The 26,068-nt window shown below is 41.0% G+C and overlaps 1 protein-coding gene across 2 annotated transcripts in view; it reads left to right on the top strand.

The window, feature by feature from the left end:
- ENOPH1 (enolase-phosphatase 1) overlaps positions 1 to 25,692 on the top strand; it is a 42,061-nt gene extending 16,369 nt beyond the window's left edge. For both annotated transcript variants that reach the window (XM_038582291.1, XM_038582292.1), the window contains exons 2-6: positions 4,043 to 4,144; positions 12,325 to 12,527; positions 15,308 to 15,440; positions 18,945 to 19,068; positions 24,560 to 25,692. In XM_038582291.1, the coding sequence (XP_038438219.1) occupies positions 4,043 to 4,144; positions 12,325 to 12,527; positions 15,308 to 15,440; positions 18,945 to 19,068; positions 24,560 to 24,699 (702 nt within the window). In that variant the 3' untranslated portion in view covers positions 24,700 to 25,692. The remainder of the gene's footprint in view (positions 1 to 4,042; positions 4,145 to 12,324; positions 12,528 to 15,307; positions 15,441 to 18,944; positions 19,069 to 24,559) is intronic.
- Positions 25,693 to 26,068: the final 376 nt, after the last annotated feature.

The following is a 26,068-nucleotide window of genomic DNA, read 5'->3' as shown; positions in this document are numbered from 1 at the left end:
CGACGTGGGACCTGATCCCAGGTCTCCAGGATCGTGCCCTGGGCCAAAGGCAGGCGCCAAACCGCTGCACCACCCAGGGTTCCCTGGAATTACTTTTAAAGCCTGAAAATGTTCAATGGGTAGGGTTGGGTGATAAACATTAGGTTTACAAAGTCTGTTTTTATTAGAGCATTCTTATGCATTATCAAAACACATACAATTCATATAATTATTGGTTCTTTAAAAAATAAGCAACTTGAAGGCATTTTATTTATCTTATAAAAAAAGTTGCTCAAAAAGTATGTTGAAAGAAGAGGATAAAGTCTTCATGATTTAGTTATTTGCGCCATGTACTTTTATATGATGCAATAACACTTTTGCACTAAAGTCGAAGTCTGCTATCATGTCAGTCCCAAGTAGTCTTGATACTCCACAGGTTATACTAAGTTCTGCCTTCATTGCCAAGCTTGTGTGTTTACTCAGTGCAGATGGTAGTTTTAGGTCTAGGGGAAAGGGGCAAATTGGATGATCAGGAATTCTGAAGTAATCTCTAACTTTTATTTTTATTTATTTCTTCACGAGACACAGAGAGAGGGGGCAGAGACACAGGCAGAGGGAGAAGCAGGCTCCATGCAGGAAGCCTGACACAGGACTCAATCCCGGGTCTCCAGGATCATGCCCTGGGTTGAAGGCAGGTGCTAAACCACTGAGCCACCCAGGCTGCCTTAATCTCTAACTTTTAAAGCTTTTCCTAAAAGTTTACAATTATTTAAAACCTTGCACCCTTTATTTCTGTGAGTCCTCTGAGGAGAGAGGCTGTGTTCATAACTTAGTTATCAGAGGTGTCTGGCACTCAGTAGGTCCTCAGTAAAAGTTGAACGTATGAATTGATTGTCCTTGTGATTTATCCTCTGGGAACTTCTCTGCTATTATTTATTACTAAATTTGGGTCAAAGGTGATCCTTGCCCAGTTTAAATGTTTGTTTGTGCTGGAGAATATAGTAAGTGGTAAGATCTAGGTGCTTTCTATCTCTGATTGCTACAATGACCATGCTTGGTACTATCATTCCCATTTAGCAGATGTGAAAACAGAGGCTTGGAGAAGTTAAGTTGAACACAGCAATAAAAGGCAAAAGGTAGGACCCAGTCTAGCATACTGCCTAGAGTCTGTACTCTTCTCTTCTCCCCCAGAGGTGAAGGACTTGGGCTCTCAGGATTCACAGGCTCTTCATAAATTGTTTTTGGGACTAGTAAAACTGGATATGGGAAGTTGGGCTTTGTGAAGCACAAGGTAGTCTGTAGCACTGCATGCATTTTTTTTTAAGGTTCTTTTAAAAAAATTTTTTTTAAGGTTGTATTTATTTTTTCATGAGAGACATTAGAGAGGGGGGGAGAGACACAGGCAGAGGGAGAAGCAGGCTCCCTGTGGGGAGCCCAATGTGGAACTCGATCCCAGGACCCTGGGATCACGACTTGAGCCAAAGGCAGATGCTCAACCACTGAGCCACCCCAGATGCCCCATTGTGTTTTTATATCTTTTGAGTATTTCGACTTTTCAGTTATTGGGAGGCCCTGAGTCTAACCAACATCCCCCACTCCCTGGAATGTTTCCAGTTGAGAGTTGGGGAATGGAGATAGGACATTGGAGGAGGATGACCAAGTGAGAAAGAAGCAGGTAGAGGATGAGGGATCAAAATTGGCTTGTTTTTTAATTGTGAGACGTTTTAAATAAGGAAGAAAAAGGATTAATGTAATGACCATGAACCCACCACAAAGCTAATTAGATTTTATATTATTTTGTTTCAGATCTTAAAGAAATGAAATATTAGATATAGCAGATTCTTGAGTACCTCTCATTTTGTTAGTTTATTTATATTAGAGTTTATATTCATGTTTGTTATTATAATTTCAGTACATTGATTTTTAACTGCTATATATTGATTTAGAATATGAATGAATATAGCTGAGTTTATCTGTTCTCTAGCTGATGAAGATTTAAGTTGCTTCCATTGATTTTTGTTACACCCAGTGCTGCAATAAACATTTTTCTACTTTCCTTTTTGTGCACATATGTTAGAGTTTGTGGTATGTGCTGAGGAGAGGACTGGCTGTGTGTGCACAAAATCTTCAGTTTTTCTCCATCCTCTCAGAGGGCATGCTTGAGTGGGGCAGGGGGAGCAGCTTTCGTCCTACCACAGTACATGAGTGGGGCAGAGTAAGTAGGTGAAAGGAAGGATAAGGAGGGTCACGATGTAGGGCAGGATGAGAAAACCAAGTATTTAAAGAAAAGCAGAAGTATATCAGTATGGAAAAGGAATGTCTTAGAGAAAAAGCAAGCTGTCAGTCTCAGCTCTTCATTTTCCTTCTTTGAGATCAGGAATGAGTTTTTATTGAGCTTAAACAAGACTCTTCTGTCAAGTACGCCGAACAGTTTACTTGTTGTATACTATTGAACATGGGGAATGATCCATTACTTCCTGGGATGCCGCATGAGAACCAGCAAAATTGAATGACTTCTTTATTTTTACTAGGGCAGGTGAAATTTGAATAATGTATTATGAAGAGAGGTAAATGCTTCAGCCCTACTATTTATTCATTCATTTTTCTTTTTTTGTTGTTGATATATAGTTGACAAACGCTATTATATTAGTCTCAGGTGGACATTGGAACCTGAGACATATACATTATACATTAGGAAATGATCACAATAAGCTTAATTATCCATAACCATACAAAGTTATTAGTGTTATTGACTATATTCTCTTTGCTGTACTTTATATCCCTGTGAATTATTTATTTTGTAACTGGAAGTTATAAAGGGCATTCAGTAATATTTGAATAAATAAATAAGTGAATGAGTTTAAATACACAGATTCCTTGAGCTCTACTTGATTATATGGTTTTCCTTAAAATATAAGACCTCTGAGTTGTATACTTGGGGTCTACACTCCTAGTGTATTCATTTTCTGCTTTTTTAGATGGGTTATTGCTAAGACTGTTGCAGTCATCACACTCTAGGATTGTACAACATTCTGCTCCTCCTCTGCTTGTCTCACCCATTGCACCACATTGCAAGTCTTCATTTGCCTGCCATCTTCTTGTCCCCCCACTAGATTCCTAAGCTTATTGAGAAAAGGGACTCAGATTTATTTTTTTCTTTTTGATTCTCTTTTCCATGCCCTCTAGTGGACACTGAAATAATTATTGAGTGTGCCACATTTGATCTGAAAAGGTACATATGCTCAATTGTAAGTAAATAAAAATTTTGACCTAAAAGAAATCACCTTGCCAACGTATGGATTACTGACAGGGTATTTATTTTTGAGTTGTCTTGCCCGTCACTGTCTTACATGTGTTCTATAGGTAGTCTGATTAACAAGAAAGAATCATGGTGCTAAATTTTTTTTAAAGCATTTGTTGTGCATGGACACCACTCTTGCAGATATTTGAGTCATGTCCTTATGCCAAATACTGTGTGTATCAACGATATAGCTATGAGCGAGGTGTACTTGATCCCAGCCCTCAAGGACCTGTGGTCTAGCAACCTAGTTTAGGAGTCTGGATTATTTCTATAAAGGGCTAAACAAATAGACTTATGGACCGTGTGGTCTTGGTTACAAATATTCAACTCTACCATTGTGGCCCCAAAGTAGCCACTGATGCTGTAACCACATGAGTGTGGCTGTTTCCAGTAAAACTTCACTTATAGGGGATGCCTGGCTGACTCAATCGGTAGAGCATGTGATTCTTGATCTCAGGGTTGTGAGTTCAAGCACCACATTGGGTGTAGGGCTTACTTTAAAAAAAATTAAAAAAACAACTTTCATTTACAAAAGCAGGAGGTAGATTGATTTTGGTCCTCAAGCCATAGTTTTCTGACTCTTGACCTAGTTCATTTGTTTATTGCCCTTTGATTCTGTTTCACTCATATATGCACAGCAGATATTTCATATTCCCAATGTAGTTTTCAGTGGCTTACTTGCTCCAGTTAGCAAAAATGAGATTGTTGAACTTAAATGACTAAAGCTAATCGTTTGTTTTGTTTTTTAACTTGTTTATCTAGGACATTTTATTTCCTTACATCAAAGAAAATGTTAAAGAGTATCTGCAGACACACTGGGAAGAAGAGGAGTGCCAGCAGGATGTCAGTCTTTTGAGGAAACAGGTTGGGCCATTTCTCTTCCATTGCTTCTACATTCCCATGTGTCTGAGAATTGAGGATGCCTAGAGACTTAGAATGTGCTCTAAACATATTGTAAAATAAGCATTCTGGATTTACAGGACGTGGAAGTGGTAGCGACTTACCTGCTTAGGGATTCACACTACTTCATTAAACGACAAGATCATGGCAGTTTACTGTCTTTATAGTTGCCTCTCCCTGGAGCCATTTTGATCGCATAAAATTTTTTTTTTAAGAAATAAATAAAAACTTGAAAAAAAAATAAAATTTTTGTTTAAATTCAATTAACATATAATGTATTATCAGCTTCATAGGTAGAGGTCGGTGATTCATCAGTCTTATATAACACCTAGTGCTCATTACGTGCCCTCCTTATTGTCCATCACCCAGTTACCCCATCCTCTCACCTCCCTCTCCTCCAGCAACCCTCAGTCTGTTTCCTATGATTAAGAGTCTTTTATGGTTTGTCTCCCTCTCTGATTTTGTTGTGTTTTATGTTTCCTCTTTGCCCCCATGAGCCTCTGTTTTGTTTCAATTCCACATATAAGTGATACCATATTGTCTTTCTCTGATTGACTTATTTCATTTAGCATAATATCCTCTAGTTCTATCCATGTTGTTGCAAATGGCAAGATTTTGGTTTTTTGGTGGCTGAGTAGTATTCCTCTGTGTGTGTGTGTGTGTGTGTGTATGTATGTGTGTACACACCACATCTTTTATCCATTAATCTATCGATGGACATCTGGGCTCTTAATTTGGCTCTTGTACACATTGCTGCTATAAACACTGGGGTGCAGGTGCCCCTTTAGATCACTGCATTTGTATCTTTGGGGTAAATACCCAGTAGTGCAATTGCTGAGTTGTAGGGTAGCTCATTTTCAATTTTTTCAGAAACCTCCATACTGTTTTCCACAGTGACTACACCAGCTTGTGATCCCAACAACATGAATGAGGGTTCCCCTTTCTCTGTATCCTCACCAACATCTGTCGTTTCCTGACTTCTTCATTTTCACCATTCTGATTGGTTGAGGTGGTATCTCATGGTACTTTTTTTTTACGATTTTATTTATTTATTCATGAGAGACACAGAGAGAGAGGCAGAGACATAGGCAGAGGGAGAAGCAGGCTCCTTGTGGGGAGCTTGATGTGGGACTTGGTCCTAGGACCCAGGGATCATGACCTGAGCCAAAGGCAGACGCTCAACCATTGAGCTACCCAAGTGCCCCACTCACTGTACTTTTGATTTGTATTTCCCTGATGCTAAGTGATATTCAGCACTTTTTTTATGTGTCTGTTGGCCATTTCTGTGTCTTTTTTGGAGAAATGTCTGTTCATGTCTTCTGCCCATTTCTTGATTGGATTATTTGTTCTTTTGGTGTTGAATTTGATAAGTTCTTTATAGATCTTGGATATTAGCCCTCTATCTGATATGTCATTTGCAAATGTCTTCTCCCATTCTGTTGGTTTTTTGGTTTTGTCGACTGTTTCTGTACAAAGAGCTTTTTAGCTTGATGAGTTCCTAATAGTTCATTTTTGCCTTTGTTTCTGTTGCCTTTGGAGACATACCTAGCAAGAAGTTGATGCAGCCGAGGTCAGAGAGGTTGCGTTCTGTGTTCTCCTCTAGGATTTTGATGGATTCCTGTCTCATGTTTAGGTCTTTCTTCCCATTTTGAGTCTGTTTTTTGTGTATGGTGTGAGGAAACGGTCCAGTTTCATTCTTCTGTATGTAGCTGTCCAGTTTTCCCAGCCGTATTTGTTGGAGAGACTTTTTTCCATTGGATATTCTTTCCTGCTTTGTCAAAGATGAGTTGACCATAGAGTCGGGGGGTCCATTTCTGGGTTCCCTGTTCTGTTCTATTGATCTATGTGTCTATTTTTGTGCCAGTACCATGATGTCTTGATTACAGCTTTGTAATAGAGTTTGAAGTCCGGAATTGTGATGCCACCAGTTTTGGTTTTCTTTTTTAACAATCTTGGCTTTTAGTGGTCTTCTCTGGTTCCATACAAATTTTAGGATTATTTGTTCCAATTCTGTGAAAAATGTATGCTATTTTGATAAGGATTGCATTGAATGTATAGATTGCTCTAGGTAGCATAGACATTTTAACAATAATTGTCCTTCCAAACCAATGAGCATGGAACGTTTTTCTATTCCTTTGTATCTTCCTCAATTTCTTTCAGGGGTTTTGTAGTTTTCTGAGTACAGATCCTTTGCCTCTTTGGTTAGGCTTATTCCTACGTATCTTACGGTTTTGGGTGCAATTGTAAATGGGATTGATTTCTTAATTTCCCTTTCTCCTGTCTCATTGTTAGTATATAGAAACACAACTGATTTCTGTGCATTGATTTTATATCCTGCCACTTTACTGAATTCCTGTATGAGTTCTAACAGTTTTGGGGTGGAGTCTTTAGTGAGTGTCATGTCATCTGCAGAAAGTGAGTTTGACTTCTTTGCTGACTCAGATGTCTTTTATTTCTTTTTGTTGTCTGATTGCTGAGGCTAGGACTTCTAATACCATGTTGAGCAGCAGTGATGATAGTGGACATTCCTGTCATATTCCTGATCTTAGGGGTAAGGCCTCAGTTTTTCCCCATTGAGAATGATATTTGTTGTGGGCTTTTTGTAGATGCCTTTCATGATATTGAGGTATGTTCCCTCTCTCCTTACACTGAAGAGTTTTAATCAAGAACGAATGCTGTACTTTGTTAAATGCTTTTTTCTGCCTCTATTGAAAGGATTATATAGTTCTTGTTTTGTTAATGTAGCATATCACGTTGACTGATTTGTGGATGTTGAACCATCCTTGCAGCCCAGGAATAAACCCACTTGGTTGTGGTGAATAATCCTTTTAATGTACTGTTGGATCCTGTTGGCTGGTATTTAAGTGAGAATTTTTGCATCCATGTTCATCAGGGATATTGGTCTGTAATTCTCCTTTTTGGTGGGGGTCTTTGTCTGGTTTGGGGATCAAAGTAATGCTGTCTTCATAGAAAGAGTTTGGAAGTTTTCCTTCCATTTCTGTTTTTTGAAACAACTTCAGATATTAATTCTTCTTTAAATGTTTGGTAGAGGGATGCTTGCATAGCTTAGCAGTTGAGTGTCTGCCTTCAGCTCAGTGTGTGATCCCAGGTTTGGGGATCAAGTCCCGCATTGGGCTCCCTGTTAGGAGCCTGCTTCTCCCTCTATGTCTCTGCCTCTCTCTCTGTGTGTCTCTCATGAATAAAAAAATAAATGTTGGGATCCCTGGGTGGCTCAGCCGTTTAGCACCTGCCTTTGGCCCAGGGCACGATCCTGGAGTCCCGGGATCGAGTCTCACGTCGGGCTCCCGGCATGGAGCCTGCTTCTCCCTCCTTCTGTGTCTCTGCCTCTCTCTCTCTGTCTCTCTCTATGTCTATCATGAATAAATAAATAAAATCTTAAAAAAAATAAATGGTAGAATTTTGTTGGGAAGCCATCTGACCCTGGATTCTTGTTTGTTGGGAGGTTTTTGATGACTGCTTCAATTTTCGGACTGGTTATGGGTCTGTTCAGATCTTCTGTTTCTTCCTGTTTCGGTTTTGGTGGTTTATATGTCTCTAGGAATGTATCCATTTTTTTCCAGATTGCCCAATTTGTTGTCATATAGTTGCTCATAATATGTTCTTATAATTGTTTGTATTTCTTTGATGTTGGTTGTGCTCTCTCCTCTTTTTTCTTCCTTCCTTCCTTCCTTCCTTCCTTCCTTCCTTCCTTCCTTCCTTCCTTCCTTCCTTCCTTCCTTCCTTCCTTCCTTTCTTTTTAGGATTTTATTTATTCATGAGGGACACAGAGAGAGAGAGTTAGAGACACAGGCAGAGGGAGAAGCAGGCTCCATGCAGGGAGCCTGACATGGGACTCGATCCCGGGTCTCCAGGATCACACCCCGGGCCAAAGGCAGCGCCAAACCTGCTGGGCCACTGGGGCTGCCCCAATTGTTAGATCTCCTTGTTGGATAGACTGTTTAATTATGATGTGTAGTATCCTTCCTCATCTCTTATTACTGTCTTTGGTTTATTTATTTATTTTTTTTTTAAGAGATTTTATTTATTTATTCATGAGAGACAGAGAGAGGCAGAGATACAGGCAGAGATACAGGCAGAGGGAAAAGCAGGCTCCATGCAGGGAGCCCGATATGGGACTCAATCCCAGGACTCTAGGATCACGCCCTGAGCCGAAGGCAGATGCTTTAACCACTGACCCACCCAGGCATCCCCAGTCTTTGGTTTAAAATCTAATTTGTTTAAAATCTAAAAGCCACCCCAGCTTTCTTTTGACGTCCATTAGCATGACAAGTGGTTCTCTACCCCCTCACTTTCAATCTGGAGGCATCTTTGGGTCTAATGTGAGTCTCTTGCAGACAGCATATCAATCTGATACCATATGTCTTTTGATTGGGGCATTTAGTGCATTTACATTTAGAGTAACTATTGAAAGATAACAAATTTAGTGCCACTGTATTACTTATTTTTTTTTTTTTTTATTTACTTATGATAGTCACAGAGAGAGAGAGAGAGAGGCAGAGACACAGGCAGAGGGAGAAGCAGGCTCCATGCACCGGGAGCCTGATATGGGATTCGATCCCGGGTCTCCAGGATTGCGCCCTGGGCCAAAGGCAGGCGCCAAACCGCTGCGCCACCCAGGGATCCCACACTGTATTACTTATTAAAGTCACTGTTTCTGTATATTATCTCTGCTTTTCTGGTGTATGTAACTTTTGGGCTCCCTCTTTGTTTGAAGGATCCCTTTTATTATTATTATTATTTAAAGATTTTATTTATTTATTCATGAGAGACACACAGAAGAGAGGCAGAGACACAAGCAGAGGGAGAAGCAGGCTCCAGGCAGGAAACCCGATGTGGGACTCGATCCCAGGACTCCAGGATCACACCCTGGGCTGAAGGCAGGTGCTAAACTACTGAGCCACCCAAGGGATTCCTGAAGGATCCCTTTTAATATTTCTTGTAAGGCTGTTTGGTGATCATAAATTCTTTTCTTTCTGTTTGTACTGGAAGCTTTTTATCTCTTCTCCTGTTTTGAAAGACATCATAGCTGCATAAAGTATTCTTGGATGTGTATTTTTTTCATTTAGTACCCTGAATATATCATGCCAGTCCATTCTGGCCTTCGAGGTCTCTATGGGTAGGTCTGCTGCCAGTCTAATATTTCTACCCTTTTAGGTTACAGATCTCTTATTCCCAGGCTACTTTCGGGATTTTCTTTGTTTCTGAGATTTGTAACTATTTGCACTATTATATGTTGGAGTATTGACCTATTTTTATTGGTTTTATTGGTGGTTCTCTGTGCTATCTGGACTTGAATGCCTCTTTCCTTCCACAGGTTAGGAATGTTCTCTGCTATAATTTGCTCCAATATACCTTCTGCTCCTCTCTCTCTTTCCTCTTCCTCTGGGACCCCAGTTATTCTAATACTGTTTTGCTTTATGGTATCAATTTTCTCTCGAATTCTCCCCTCGTGATTCAGTGGTTATTTATCTATTACTCAGCTTCTTTATTCTCTATCATTTTGTCTTCTATATCACTAATTTGCTCTTCTGCCTTATTTATCCTAGCAATTAGAGCCTCCATTTTTTTATTGCATCTTATTAATGGCCTTTTTTATTTCAACTTGATTGGATTTTAGTTCTTTTATTTCTCCAGAAAGGAATTCTCAAGTGTCTTCTTTACTTTTTTTCAAGCTCAGCTAGTATCTTTATAATAGTTATTCTGAATTCTAGTTTCAACATCTTACTTATGTCCATACTGGCTAGGTCTCTGGCAATCAGTACTTCCTCTTTTCTCTTTTTTTGAGATGAGTTTTTCTGTCTTGTCATTCTGTCCAGAGAAGAATAGATGAATGACAGAACAAAATACTAAAATGGAAAGGACTCCAGGGAAATATACATTAAACCAATCAGAAGAGACCTGAAACCAAAAAATAAAAAAAAGAGAGCGAGAATATAATCAGACAGTTGAACAGAATAGAGCAACATACTGTATCCTGTGTATTTTGGTCTTTTTGTTAGAAAACTAGATCCCAAAATTGTAACAAAAGAAAAACATATATGTACAAAAAAATAAAATACAATGAATGGATAGACTATAAAATGAAACTGTAAAAATGAAAATTAAGAGACAAAAATAAAGGAATATAAATTAAATACATTGAAGAAAAAAATAAATACATTGAAGGGTTAGAATATAACTGTAAAGATGAAAATTAAAAAAGACTAACAAAATGGGAAAAAAAAAGTCGATATGAAATGACAGGTGAAGAGAACAGAGCCATATACTAGATTCTCGGTGTATTTTGGTCTGTTAGAAAAAACTGCATCCCAAAATTGTAAAGAAGGAAAAACTTTTATGTATATACAAAAATAAAATTAAATACAGTGAAAAGATAAATGTAACTGTAAAGATGAAAATTAAAAAAGATTTTTTTAAAAAGTTGATAAAAATAAGTTGGTTGAAAAAAGAAAGAAGAAAAAAAATACTGAAAAACTAAAGAATCATGGAGAAAAAAAACATTAATTCTGTATACTATTTTCCCCTAGTGCTGGAGTTTTGCAATTCTGTGTGATTGGTAAACTTGGTCTTGGCCAGACGTTCTTACTGATCTTCTGGGGGAGGGGCCTGTTGCACTGATTCTCAGGTGTCTGCCCCATGTGAAACTGCGCTTGACAGGGGCCAGGCTCTGTAATCTGCTTCAGATTGCTCTACAGTGCCTTTGGTTCCCTGAAGGCTCTCCACCCCACTTTAGAGGATGTGAGTGAAAATGGCGGCCTCCCATTCTCCAGCCCCAGAGCTGAAAGCTCGCACCCCCCACCCCTCAATTCACCCTCTAGGAAAAGGAATCAGTTGCCCCTGTCTGCGTGTTCCCCGTCCACCTTCCTTGCTCACCTCGCCTGTGACTGAGCGTTTCTGTCTCAGGGATGCGCAACCCCCTTTCAGGTGTCCAAACTCTGGCATGCTGCTGTGCTGCTCCTCCCAGAGAAGGAAGGGAAGGGTTTTAAGGTTCTGCCACTTGCCTGGGCCCTTGCTCTGGGAGCAGTTGCGCCAACCCTGCTGTGGTTTGATGTTTATGGAGACCTGGAGTTGAGGGCCCACTCCTGGGCTCGCTGATTGCAGCTGGCTTCCCTGGTCCAATGCCTGGGAACTCTCCGATGCCACACTCAGGCGCCCTCCCTCCCCCTCTCCCCCCTTCCCAGCCCCCCTGTGATCCCGAGGATCCTGAAGCCACACTGTCCCACCTAGGATTTTGCTCCGCTTGGCACCTGAGCACCTTTCTGGCAGGGACATCCCTCACCCCGACTGCTCTGTCACTTTTCAGTGCCAGCTGCCGGAGTCTTTTCCACCTGCAGTTAATCTTCCCATATATCGCCTCGGATTCACTTCTCCACACCTCTTACCTTGCCGAAAGTGGTCTCTTTTCTATGTGTAGAGTTGCAGCTATTCTTTCCTTAGAACTCTGGTTGAGTTTGCAGGTGTTCAGAATGATTTAATAGCTATCTAGTTGAATTCTTGGGACCAGACGAAACTAAGATCTACTCCTCTGCCATCTTTGGCATAAACTGATTTGACATTTTCTTTGTTTATTCCTCAGTTCATTATAGGACAGAGAAAATGACCAGATTTAATTAAAGTCCTGGTTTGTTGATCCTAGTAAGTGAATCGACACACTGGGTCTTACTATATCATTTTATCATTGTATGCTGTCTCTTCTCATGTACAACATGCCTATTTATTTATTTTAACTTATTTATGATAGTCACACAGAGAGAGATGAGAGAGAGACAGAGACACAGGCAGAGGGAGAAGCAGGCTCCATGCACCGGGAGCCCAACGGGGGACTCGATCCCGGGTCACCAGGATTGCGCCCTGGGCCAAAGGCAGGCGCCAAACCGCTGCGCCACCCAGGGATCCCTGCCTCTCCATTTAAATTTCAGCTATAACAATATAGGAAAAGCAAAGTAATTTATTAATTATAAGTCACTTTCTTTTAGGAAGCATTCATATCAGCCCCCCAAAATGTAAGTAACAGGGCTAGATGTTAATGATAGTTGGAGAAAGTTGATCGGCTGGGTTTTCAGATCTTAAGTGATCTTTATAAAAAACAAGTAAACAAATATCGTGTTGTTTGTGACTTAAAGGCTGAAGAGGATTCCCACCTGGATGGGGCTGTTCCCATCCCTGCCGCATCTGGGAATGGAGCAGATGACCTGCCGCAGATGATCCAGGCTGTGGTGGATAATGTGTGCTGGCAGATGTCTTTGGACCGAAAGACCACAGCACTGAAACAGCTGCAGGGCCACATGTGGAGGGCAGCATTCGCAGCTGGACGCATGAAAGCAGAGTATGTAGCTGCTCAAGTAACTCTAAACATTCCACCAGCCCTGAAACCAAATACATTTTTCCACTGGCTCGCTCTCTCCAATGTTGTTTGTGTGATTAGTAAAATAGATAAAATCAACATTCTTTTTATTTTAATAAGCAGGTGTTTGTTTTTTTTTTTCAAAGCCAGGATAAAGCGTTCCACCCAGCTAAGCTCCCCAGAGCAGCGTGCCTGGCTTTGTGGGGTGGATGAGGACTTTTAGCCCGGTTTAAAACAGCTACCTAGAAAATGGCGACTTCTTTGAGCTTGGTCATATTTGATCTTTTTTTTTTTTTTAAGATTTTATTTATTTATTCATAGAGATGCAGAGAGAGAGAGAGAGAGAGAGAGAGAGGCAGAGACACAGGCAGAGGGAGAAGCAGGCTCCATGCGGGGAGCCCGACATGGGACTCGATCCAGGGTCTCCAGATCACGCCCTGGGCTGCAGGCGGCGCTAAACCGCTGCGCCACCGGGGCTGCCCATATTTGATCTTTAATAGCCAAGTGACAGCACTGTTCAGCTGTTTCTCAGAACTGTCAGATTACCTGCTTTCTGCTCTGCTGCAGAAGTAAGAATGCTTTGAAATTATTTACGTGTCCTTTTAGGGTTACTCAAAATGTCAGGGGTATCACTGTCCTGTGCTGTTACAGCAACTTCCACAGACCCTCTGACTCTTGGTTGTGGTGTTCCTGGGAGCCCTCCTGTTGAAGGAAACTCATGAGTCCTGTATTGCTAAGGAATTTTTTTGTTAAGATTTTATTTTTAAGTGGTCTCTACACCTAACATGGGGGTCAAATTTACAACCCTGAGATTAAAAGTTGTATCCTCTACTGACTGAGCCAGTCAGGTGCCCTGCTAAGAATTTTTTTTTTTAAGATTTTATTTATTTATTCATGAGAGACACACAGAGAGAGAGAGAGAGAGAGAGAGAGAGAGACAGGCAGAGGGAGAAGCAGGCTCCATGCAGGGAGCCTGATGTGGGACTCGATCCCGGGTCTCCAGGATCATGCCCTGGGCTGAAGGGGGTGCTAAACCGCTGAGCCACCTAGGCTGCCCGGAAATTCTTTTTTTTTTTTTTTTTGCCCAGAAATTCTTTTTTTTTTTTTTTAAACTTTTTATTTTTTTTTTATTATTATTTTTTAATTTATTTATGATAGTCACAGAGAGAGAGAGAGGTAGAGACATAGGCAGAGGGAGAAGCAGGCTCCATGCACCGGGAGCCCGATGTGGGATTCGATCCCGGGTCTCCAGGATCGCGCCCTGGGCCAAAGGCAGGCGCCAAACCGCTGCGCCACACAGGGATCCCTCAGAAATTCTTAATAAGACAGTGCCACTAAGTATTTTAAGCCATTGCCTGATGTACACCCTAAGATTCAAGACTACTTTTAGTTGCTGCATTTCTTTTCCTGTCAAATGAGATGCCATTCCTTTATGTACTTTACAAGGGGCTTCCTTTTTAATATATATACATATATATATTTTTTAAGATTTTATTTATTTATTAGAGAGAGATTGCGAGGGATGCGCATGTACGAGCAGGGGGAGGGGCAAAGGGAGAGGGATAAGCCGACACCCTGCTGAACACAGAGCCTGACTCTGCAGGGCTCCATCCCAGGACTGGGTGACCTGAACTTACTGAGCTACCCACACGCCCTAGGGGGCTTCCACTTTTTAAAGGCTGCATTAGGATTTCAGGATAGGCCAGTCATCTGGTAATATCTGCTAGTTTACTTTGTAAAACACAAAAGAGTGGAGGCAAGAGAGGATGTTCGGACTAGTCAGTCCTTCCTTCTCTCAGACTTTCCTTAATCACAAAACCAGGGACTTCTAAGCCCTGCATTGGAACAAAAAAATCTGCACAGTTCAACGTGGAAGAATCCTGTCTGTGATTGCAGAAAACGCACAGAGTAACCCACAGGTGTATGTGCTGGTTTCAAACTAGTTGATTTCTTTCCTTCAATTAGTGGAATATATTAAGCTATTTTAGCCAGTAGGAGACTTTGCTGACATTTTCCAGTTCATCTGTTAAAGATGACTGGTTCCACATTCCAAGTTCCTTGTGCTTCTCTTTTCACCTGTTTTGCGACAGTTTCACCACCAAATATGGAAGACCCTGTAGAACTGGGAAGCAGGCCTTAGTGTCAGGAGTCAGAAAAGCTAGACCCTGTTTGCTGGTAAGCTAATGCGAGATGACATAGTGTTCTAATAGATTTGTTATGTCATTTATTTCTGTATTGTAAAATTTTAGGTTTTCTTGGTTCTCAAGAAATGTAGTTCCATTTTCTAGCTAATCAAACATTAATAGCTTTGAACCCTCAAATGGTTTTCTTTTCATTGTCTGTGAGGAAATCTTTTTAAAGGTATTTCCATGCTTTCTGAAGGCACACCAGACATAATTTAACCTCTTATCATGAATTACATGGAAAATTATATAATTGCTACTTTTTTTTTTCTAGTGGGAATTTCAATAACCACTTATTTCATCTCTTATTTGTGACTCACTCTTTACTGTCATGAGTGTGGCTGCCTGTCAAAAACTGTTCTCCCCTCCACCTAAATTGTTGCTTCTAATCTGCGGGGATCCTGGAACTCCAGTGATGATAAGCTTGTTAGATAGGCAGCAGTTTGCAGTCTCTTGGAGGTGCTTCCCATGGTCACCCTTTGGGCACAAATAAAAGAACCCTGTTAGAACTATTTTGACTGGTTCTCACCTGGCTAGATAACGTGTTCCTGCATTTGAACTTGGTGGTCTTTCCTCTAGGTTCTTTGAAGATGTAGTTCCAGCAGTCAGGAAATGGAGAGAGGCTGGAATGAAGGTGTATATCTATTCTTCAGGGAGTGTAGAGGCCCAGAAGCTATTATTTGGGCATTCTACGGAAGGAGATCTTCTTGAGGTAGGTCACCTGATTACTTTGTTTTTCTGACGCTATCAAAGCATGAAATAATGAATCTTAAAGGGATATCCTACAGTTATAAGCCAAATCAACATTCAGATCATTGCATTTATGTATGCTAAGGAGGTGGTAAAGAGAAATAAATAAACTAGGGAATACATTGAAGGAGAAGGTAAAATGTTTAGTTTTGGCATTGGCGGTTCTTAAGCCGTTGTGAATAATGATCACCTGGGGAGTGTGTTAAAAGTATAGCTCCCTGGGTCTTGCTTCCTAGCAAAGCTGCATTGGCAGGTCTGGGAATGGCAGGAGGAGGGGCAGGGTCAGGAATATATGTGTGTGTCTATGTAAATGTAATATATGTACATATAGATATATGTAATACAGCTAATAAGATATGAACTGGCTTATAAATCAGCTGTCTTGCCAGCATTAGAAAATTGTCAACTCAGATGAACTAGTGGCCCACTTCTTTTGGTTGTTTAAAGTAGCAGGTTAGCAGTACAGTAGTGGCACATACTCCATCCAAACATGCACACATAAACTTCTTTAATGAAGCTGAGTACAGGGTAGATTCATTTGTTTCTGAGATTTTGGAGAGAGAACAAATTTTATTTTAGTGGAAACCTCACTCTTCTACAAGAGCACTGGGGGCGGTTATTAAATGGTGATACGTTAAGGCCACCTGTTAATCTTATAGATGAAAAAATTCCTGCTAGTTCCTCTGTCCCACCATTGTGGCGCCCTTTGGAGGATGGGGCAGGCACTGCAAAAAGGGAAGGCATTTAGGACTTGAAGAAATGCCAACCAAATACAGGCACAACTAAGTGATGTACAGTAGGTCACTCAGGCAGCTATCTTTTAAATAAATATTTATTGAACTTCTGCCATGTACAGAGAACACTTTGGCTTTGGAGATTGTCATATTCTCATTTTAGTATTTTCCTGTGTTTTATCTTAGCTTAAATCAAATTTTAAATCAGGAATAAAACCCTTTAACTATTGGTGTACAAATATTTGTATCTCCTCTGAATACAGATGTAAACACTTTTTTGTTCTCTCTAATGGAACAGACAATAAGGTGATAGATTATACAATAATAACTACTGAATTCAATGATAAAAATGTACTGAGAGGCAGACTTGAGAAAGAAAGAATATATAAAACCAATCTTAACTTTTTAAAAGTTAAATCTATAATATTAATGTTACCATAATTTGTTTTTGAGTTATCTTTAGGCTTGTTTTTGGTTTGTGAAAGTTCTGAAAATATTCAAAAGATCACATCGTAATAGCTGATTCTAAAAATGGACTTATTTTAATTAATGTTGAGTAAATAAGCAAGTTACATATTTGATCCCAGTTATTTCTAAAACAGCAAGGTTATATACTAGCTCTTGAGTAGAATTTCAAAATGTTTTCATTAAAAAATGAAAGTTTCAAAAAACAAAAACAAAATAAGAATAAATAAAAAAATGAAAGTTTCAGGGGTTAGGGAACAGTGTAACTGGGCAGTGGACATTAAGGAGGACACTAGATGTAATGAGCACTGGGAATTATGTAAGACTAATGAATCACTGGCCTCTACCTCTGAAACCAATTATATATTATATGTTAATTAATTGAATTTAAATAAAATACTTTTATTTTTTTAAGATTTTTTTATTTTTAAAGATTTTATTTATTTATACATGATAGACACAGACAGAGAGGCAGAGACACAAGCAGAGAGAGAAGCAGGCTCCATGCAGGGAGCCTGATGTGGGACTTGATCCCAGGACTGCAGGATCACTCCATGGGTCAAAGGCAGGCACTTAACTGCTGAGCCACCCGGCATCTCTTTTTTTAAGATTTTATTTATTTATTCATGAGAGACACACAGAGAGAGAGAGAGGCAGAGACACAGGCAGTGGGAGAAGCAGGCTCCATGCAGGGAGCCCGATGTGGGACTCGATCCTTGGACTCCAGGATCATGCCCCGGGGCTGAAGGCAGGCACTAAACTGCTGAGCCACCCAGGGACCCTAAATTTTTTTTTTTTAATGAAAGTTTCGGGGCAGCCCAGGTGGCTCAGCGGTTTAGCGCCACCTTTAGCCCAGGCCGTGATCCTGGAGACCCAGGATCGAGTCCCACATCCCGGCTCCCTGCATGGAGCCTGCTTCTCTCTCTGCCTATGTCCCTGCCTCTCTCTGTGTGTGTCTCATGAATAAATAAAAAAAAAAAAATATTTAAAAGTTTTGGGACGCCTGGATGGCTCAGCAGTTGAGCGTCTGCCTTGGGCTCAGGACATGATCCCAGGATCCAGGATTTAGTCCACATCAGGCTCCTAGCAGGGAGCCTGCTTCTCCCACTGCCTGTGTCTGCCTCTCTCTCTCTCCCTGTGTCTCTCATGAATAAATAAATAAAACCCTTAAAAATAATAATAATTAAATTAAAGTTTCTTGAAAGTTAAGCAGCTTATTAATGAGGCAGGTTAGAGAAATCTCATTCTGGGATCAAAAGGACAATGTTTAGGACCTGTCTTTAGGAGTGAAACCCAGTCCAATAAGTAGTTTGAATGCAAATAGGGTTTTAAGAATAAAAAGCAGGATATGTATATTTTAAAAGATTTTGTTTTTTTATAGATTTTTTTTTAAGATTTATTTATTCATTCATTCAGAGAGAGCGAAGAGAGAGGCAGAGACCCAGGCGGAGGGAGAAGCAGACTCCATGCAGGGACCCCGATGTGGGACTCGATCCTGGGTCTTCAGGATCACACCCCAGGCTGCAGGTGGCGCTAAACCACTATGCCACCGGGGCTGCCCTTTTTATAGAGTTTTAAATTTATTTATTCATGAGAGACCCACAGAGAGAGAGAGAGAGAGACAGAGACACAGGCAGAGGGAGAAGCAGGCCCCATTCAGGGAGCGCGATGTGGGACTCAATCCTGGGACTCCAGAATCACGTCCTGGGCTGAAGGCAGGCACTAAACCCCTGAGCCACCCAGGCTGCCCTAAAAGATTTTGAATATAAAATTAATGCTAGGGGATCCCTGGGTGGCGCAGCGGTTTAGCGCCTGCCTTTGGCCCAGGGCGTGATCCTGGAGACCCAGGATCGAATCCCACGTTGGGCTCCCAGTGCATGGAGCCTGCTTCTCCCTCTGCCTATGTCTCTGCTTCTCTCTCTCTCTGTGTGTGTGTGACTATCATAAATAAATAAATTAAAAAAAAAAAATTTAAAAAAAAATAAAAACAAATAAAATTAATGCTAATCACAGAAAAAACGAAGTAAACTGTAACATGATTTTATATACATTGAATTGGTAGTTTTCTTCCAAATGTTTATTTCTATAAAATCTTTATTTTGTGTAGCTTGCATAGTTATCTATTAAGTACACTTTCAGGGATTATTTATTGAGGGGATGAAATCACTATATGATTGTCAAGTATTTTCAGAGCAAATGGAGGAGAGGCAAAGAGGTTGGGTGGCAAGGGTATTTATAACATCAGTCTTTTCTTTCCCTGTGTGCAGCTTGTTGATGGTCACTTTGATACCAAGATTGGACACAAAGTGGAGAGTGAGAGTTACCGAAAGATTGCAAACAGCATTGGGTGCTCAACCAACAACATCTTGTTTCTGACAGACGTTACTCTAGGTGAGTAATTTGACTTCCTATATTGGATACTCCAGGGCAGGTAGGTGATACTCCTGGGACTGCAGACGCATGACCTCTGTAAAGAAAGTTTGTGTGGACCTTTGAAAAATGAAACAGGTTTATAAAAAGAAGCCATGAGTCAGCTGATTCAGGTTTCTCTCCTTTTACCTATCGTTGGGGGTTGTGCGTGGCCCTGGAAAGACTAGATCTTCTCACTGTAACTCTTATCTGTGCTTCCCTACCCATCCTTCTGTACACACACATACACGCACACACGGATGAAATTATAAAATAACAAAGGACAGTTTAAGGGGTGTCACTGTGGGAAGGAGCATGCAGGCAACAAAGGAGGGTAGGTGCATGGTTGGCTAGGGACATAAAGTTATAGTGGACCAATCGTATGTATTTAACAGTGAGATGAGCTAAAAAAGCACAAAAGAAACAAAAAACTGTAGGGGAGGAGAACTCTAAATGATCAGAGCACTTTTGCCTCATTTTTCCAGTTTCTGAGCACTGCTGCACAGTGAGTGGGAGCCTCTTCTCCACCTTCCTTCAGGTGATCTCAGTCCCTGGGCACCACTCATGCTCTGAACCTCTTGCCTTGTCATGCAGGGTGTACCTATTTAAAGACAGACATCTTTTTTTTTTTTTTTTTTACCTAGAATGGCTGTCTTTATTACATATGGTACATTAGCAGATGCATTATTAAAGATTGAGCGCACATAACAGCACATACTGTACTGTGTTGGTAATTTAAGTGATTTCAAGAATACTTTTGACCAAATGTAAAACTCACAGTCCAGCTCCTACGTAAGAATGTTGACCCTCTAGAGAATGACAGCAGGAAACTATCGCGAATGAGGAAAGAAGCAGCAGCAGATGAAGAGGTGGTTGGCGCTGGCGGAAAGTTGGGCTCTGTTTTTTCTCTGACAGCCTCTACTTGGGAAGGCTTTCCCACACACCTACCTGGCTCTGGCTTTGGGTGGCATGCCCATTGTCCTTAGAGTTTGTGCATCTCCTGGGGGTGCCTGCTTTTGGTGTGTTTATAATTGCATGTGTATTTGAGGGCAGTTCTTTATATTACTGTTTCTTCTGCTCACCTTCTTCATCTTCTGCATACCTCAGAGCAGGATTTCGTGTATTGTGCTGCTGCCCTGACTTACTATGTCTGGGCTGGTAGACTGCGGAAGGGCATTAGGGAAGGAGGCGGAGGGCTGGATGTTCTCTTGCCTGGTTGGCTCCACTGACTCCTGGGCCCCTTGGAGCCTGTAGGCCATATCCCTCTCTCTGGTCCTTCCTATCTTTTCAGGGAACTAGAGTCACCCCCAACCACTGGGACTTTCAGAGATAGGGCCCAAAGGCATATCCAAGCTGCTGACAAAGATCTTACCAGAAGTAATGTGTATGAATTGTATTCTTTCTCTGCTGCTGATCTTTGGGCTCTTGGTCTGTTATGTTAGGCAAGAGTTACAGGTATATAAGCAAGTACTGATTTGTTAAGTTGTTTTAAAAAAAATCTTAACCAGCACAGATCATATAATGCCTTCAAAAAGTATAATAATGTTTTCTAGAGAAAGAAAGACTTACCTGACATACAGTAGATATCCAGTAATTGTTAACGTCTTTGTTAAATTTCAGGCCACGGTGAATGTAGACTGAAATTTCTGATCCAGGTAGATGGTGCCAAATCACAGCCATTTGTTATCTTGAGTTTTGAAAACTCAGCAGATTGCATGTCTTACATGTCCTGGCTTGGGTCAGCTTCAAAGTCCAAGGGTTTCTACAAACTGTGGTCTTGGTTTTCTACATTCCAGAAAGCTTGATACATTTGCTTTCTGACTGCACCAAAGGAGAGGAACAGATAGACAGTTGCACGGACACACTACTTCAAGGTAGCCAGGCCACAGAAGTTTCTGTGAGGAAGGATAATTTGAAGACCTTTCACTTAGTTTTGTTCCTTATGGAAAGGAGATAGACCTTGCTCTGCTGAGATTAGCTGCTTTAATTTTAATCTGTGAATTACTTTTGTGTCATAATTCATATGAGAGGGGCTGTTGGAGATGCAAATCCGTGGTTTGCCCTCTCTGTGATTTCCTAGCACTTTGGATGATAAATTTCTGCAGGCTTAGAGTCACAGAACTGTTTTGTGGCTGGAGCTCCCCATGTACTTAGCCTGTCCCGAGTGTTCTGGGATCAAATGTGTTGTGATGCCCAGATCTTCGCACCATTCCTCACTTTTTGGTTACTTTTAATAATTACAGTCTCTGCTCTAGTAAGATCACCGACAGGTTCTTTATATTGTTGTCTTTAACCACGCTTTCTTTTTCTAGTAACACAGCACATCTATAATTTTATGTCTTCCTCTTTTCACTTGAGCCACTTCCTTGGGCTCTAGTCCCAGAAACTATTCTTAACTTTTGTGAATAGAGATAATCCGCAGATGGGCCTCAAAACAAACTTGGCTTTTTCCAAGGTCTCTGCATGGAGGTTTGTCTTGCGCCTCGTCTTCTGCCAGCTGTACACCCATCTAGGTGGCAGGGCCAGAACTGGGCTCATGGGTAGCTAGGCTGGGGCCAGGCGGCTGGCTGCGTGCTACGTTCTTCCCTATTATTTCTGATCCTGAGTTTTTGATACCACATGCCCAGACTGCTTTGCCAAGGCAGAATGGAAGACTAAGTTGAGATCCCAAATAACATCCAAGTATGAAGAGAGACCTGAAAGACTTCATGCTCTTGGAGGAAAGGAAGGAGGTCCAGGATTTTAAGTCAATATTATGCCAACAGGGCAAATAGATGCTTAGAAGCAACACTTGCCTGCTGGTTATCTGGGGTTGAATGTGGCAGAGCCACTAGGCAGTGTCCAGTCCATGTGGATTGTGATGGCTCAACTCGGTTGGGATCCAAGGTTGCTAGTTAGGAGGAAAGCTGTGCCTGAGGCAGTCAGGCTGGGAGCTAGGGATGAATGGAAGGTGCCTGCAGAGTTTGCCTGGAGGATGGGGTTTCCACAGGAACAGGGGATTGTTTGGCCTGGGAAGGTGACAGCTCTTTCACAGGAAGAGCAGAAGCTACATACACACTTGGGTGGTGGAAAAGACTGCTGCCCCTTTAACTCCCTCTGGGAACTCACTTCTCTCAGCACTGCTGCTCTTTAACCCATTCGGATGCTGTGACTATTTTCCAAAGGTTAGGAAGCCACGGAGGTTTATTACACCAAGTCTAAACTCCATAGAAAGTGTTTCAGAGTCTTTGCAGTTTTGCTCTGTTCACATATGCCCCCTTGACCCATGTCCTGTCTCCCACTCTCACTCGCTCCATTCTTCCAATATTTATACATGTATTTTGTGTCTGCCCAGAATGCCTCCTCTCTTGCCATTTTTTTTCCCCTTGAAACTTCTAGTCAAGACTTACCTTCTGTGCTGAGAAGTCATGTGTCAAATTGCAGATCCTAATTCAGTAGTTCCATGTTGGAGAGTTGAGATTCTGCATTTTTTAAAATAAGATTTTATTTATTCGGGGGTGGTGGTGGTGGAGGGAGAGAGAGAATCTCAAGCAGACTCCCGAGTGCAGAATTTGATGTGAGGTACAGTCCCACAACCCTGAGATCGTGACCCGAGCTGAAATCAAGGGTCAAATACTTAACCTACTGAACCACTCAGGTACCCCAGAGGTTCTGCATTTCCGACAAGCTTGTAGGTGATTCCCCTGCTACAGGTCCATAGGTCGTATTTGGAATAGTATTGTTCTAGAGCAGGAGCTGGCAAGCTTGTTCTGTAAAGGGCCAGATAGTGTATTTTAGGCTTTGCAGGCCCTCCAGTCTCTGTCACAACTCTAACTCTGTCCTGGCAGTGGAGAAGCAGCCACAGACAATATACAAATGAATGGGCATGGCTGTATTCTAATAAAACTTTATTTACAAAAGCACATGGCAGGTCATAATTTGCTCACCCTTATTCTAGAGCACAGACATTAAGTCAGGTTGACACTTTAAAACTTTGGCTCAACCACTCACCAGCTCGCTCACCTTCCATTTCTATAGAATGGGGATAGTAATACTAACTACCTCAAGGTTGTTGTGAAGATCTAAATGAGAATGAAGGCTCCACGAAGGCAGGAACTTTGGTTTTATATGTCTATTCCTAGAATAAGTAATATCTGGCACATAGTAGATGCTAAAGTAATATAAGGTATTAGCTGTTATTTTTCACATGGAAGCAGAATGGGGAGAAGACTGTAACCCAAGGCATATTAGAGATACCCCTGCTATCCCTAGCTTCCCTAGTTTAATTTTACTAGTCTTATTTTTCCTTTACCCACCATGCAGTTACTGATCTTTTTTTTTTTTTTTTAAGATTTTACTTATTTATTCATGAGCCGACACAGAGGAGAGAGAGAGAGAGAGAGAGGCAGAGACACAGAGAGAGAGAGAGACACAGGCAGAGGGAGAAGCAGGCTCCATGCAGCCTCATGTGGGACTCCATCCGGGTCTCCAGGATCACACCCTGGGCTGCAGGTGGTGCTAAACTGCTGTGCCCCTGGGGCTGCCCTGCAGTCATTGATCTTAAGGCTCTCAAAGTCTAATGAGAAGAGAGACAACAGGTAATAATGTGTCAATTCATATAGTTGTGACAGAGCTAAATACAAAGTGTTAAAGGAGCACATAGGATGCTGTAATACACATGGCAGTAGTTCTGGAAGATATTTGAGCTGAATTTTGAAGAGTAGGGATTTGCCAGGCAAAAAAGATGGACACTCTTCGCCAGGGGAGTATGACGTATTTGGGCTCCTGATGTGACAGCAGGAATTTTGGCCTGGTTCGATCATGGGCTTCCATTTGTCCCATCTCTCCGTAACTGATATCATTACTGACAGCCTGACTTTTTAGGAAACACTCAGTTTTCTGTGGGATTGATAGGAGAGAATGGAGGAGGGTTGTGGACAGAACTGACTCTTCTGCATTCATAAGTACTCAATAAATGCTCAGAAGTCTTAGATATGCTATACACTCTACACTAGGAGGGAAGTCCAGACCATTCTGGTCTGTCAGGTACAGTTAATGTATTTGAAAAAATTTTTTATTATGGGGGCTCCTGGGTGACTCAGTGGTTGAGCATCTGCCTTTGGCTCAGGTCATGAACTCGGGATCCTGTGATTGAGTCCCACATCAGTCTCCCTGCAGGGAGCCTGCTTCTCTCTCTGCCTATGTTCTGCCTCTCTCTCTCTCTCTCTCTCTCTCTCTCCCTCCCTCTGTGTCTCTCATGAATAAATAAATAAAATCTTAAAAAATTTTTTTCATAATGGAAGAATTATGCTTCCATTAAGAATAATGTGGTCAGACCCCCCCCCCCTCCCCTCAATGTGCCCATCTTCTAGCTTCAGCAATGATCCAGTTGGGGCTAAATGGGTTTCTACTTACCCACATCCCCCAGATTACTTTGAAGCAAATCTCAGACATCACATTTTGATGTATCTGACACATACTTTGATTTTCATAGAGGCCAGTGCTGCCGAGGAAGCAGACGTGCATGTCGCTGTGGTGGTGAGACCTGGCAATGCAGGGCTGACGGATGATGAGAAGACTTACTACAGCCTCATCACATCCTTCAGCGAGCTGTACCTGCCCTCCTCAAGCTAGAGCAGGCGCTGGAAGGAAGACCAGCCTATCCTCGCAGAGTTCTCTCTATAGTCTAGTTTTATTCTAATGGTGAAAGTAACTTACTTTAAAATATATATATATATATACACACACATAGGTATGCAAGTGTATATATGGGTGTGTTTCAGTTGCCTTTCACAGGCACACAAGTGAAAAAAAAAATCTCTGTTCAGTGAAAAGGAAACTTATTTAAAGATACTTTCTACATAGAAATTGATTGAAACCATGACTCTAACCCTTACTGAGGGCAAAACAAAGCTGATAGAAGAATTACTTCAATTCAGGTCACACGTGTTAGGTTTATCAAGTTGTGTACCAAAATGGAAAGATAGGTTTGAGAAGTTACTCAGAAGCCTTGTTATTTTAAAAACTGGAAGTATATCACAGACTTATTCCTAATAATTCATTCTCCTTTTAAATTATGAGTTAGAAGATTGTGACAGCTGAATTTCAAAATCTTAGCCTCCCGGTGTACAATAGACAAAGCTATTTGTTTCTGTTCCAAAAGAGAGCAAAATTGGGAAAAGAAATTCATTTGAGTCTTGATGAAGCAAGTACCTATTACTAAAGAAACTTGCTAATAATCATCATGGCACCCCTAGCAAGCGGTGGTTGCCTTACCAATGAAAATGGTGCATTGATATAACAACTAAAATAGGAATGTGATTCTTAATGTTTAATGGAATAGTCCTAATCCTGCCAGTTGTTACCATTATAGATTTTATAGTTGCCTTTCTAACTACTTTTTAGCACAGTTTGAGAATATATGTTGCTATTTACTATTGAAAAACAAAAGATTTACTGAAATCCTTCCATAAGATCCTTCTAGAAGAGCCCTAATAATGTAATATTTTCCTCTGAAATGGATGCAAAGAGTGTAAATTTTATAACAGCATTATTTATCCTGGTTCAATCCTAATGGAATGTTATGTCAGTTTTACATTGTGCTTAATAAAAACTTTTTCTTCCTCACTCAGTTTTACATAGGTTCCTGAACCATACCACCTATTGCCATTAGCAAAAGACAAACTGAAGAGAGATTGAGAAAATAAGAACTTTAGTTTTGCCTTAATCTTGTGTGAGTGTGTGTGTGTTTTAATACAATGCCAGTAGAAAATCATTGACATAGAGTTATATATGCATATATGACCTCTCTATATATGCATATAGAGTGGTTATTAGTTCACTTGGATAGGAAGCATTCATGTTATGAGTGGGATTTCTTAGATTTTTGAGAATCTTACATTTGAGATATATAGTGTTTGAAGGAGGCAAGTGTTCTCTTAATTAATCAAGAAAAGCTGTAATGAACCTTGAAGGAATAATTTTGGGGATGCTTTGAGTATGA

The sequence above is a fragment of the Canis lupus genome, chromosome 32 (assembly GCF_011100685.1).
Source record: "Canis lupus familiaris isolate Mischka breed German Shepherd chromosome 32, alternate assembly UU_Cfam_GSD_1.0, whole genome shotgun sequence".
Classification (NCBI taxonomy): Eukaryota; Metazoa; Chordata; class Mammalia; order Carnivora; family Canidae; genus Canis; species Canis lupus.
Note: the sequence above shows the minus strand (reverse complement) of the source record. Positions and strands in the feature narration are given on the sequence as shown.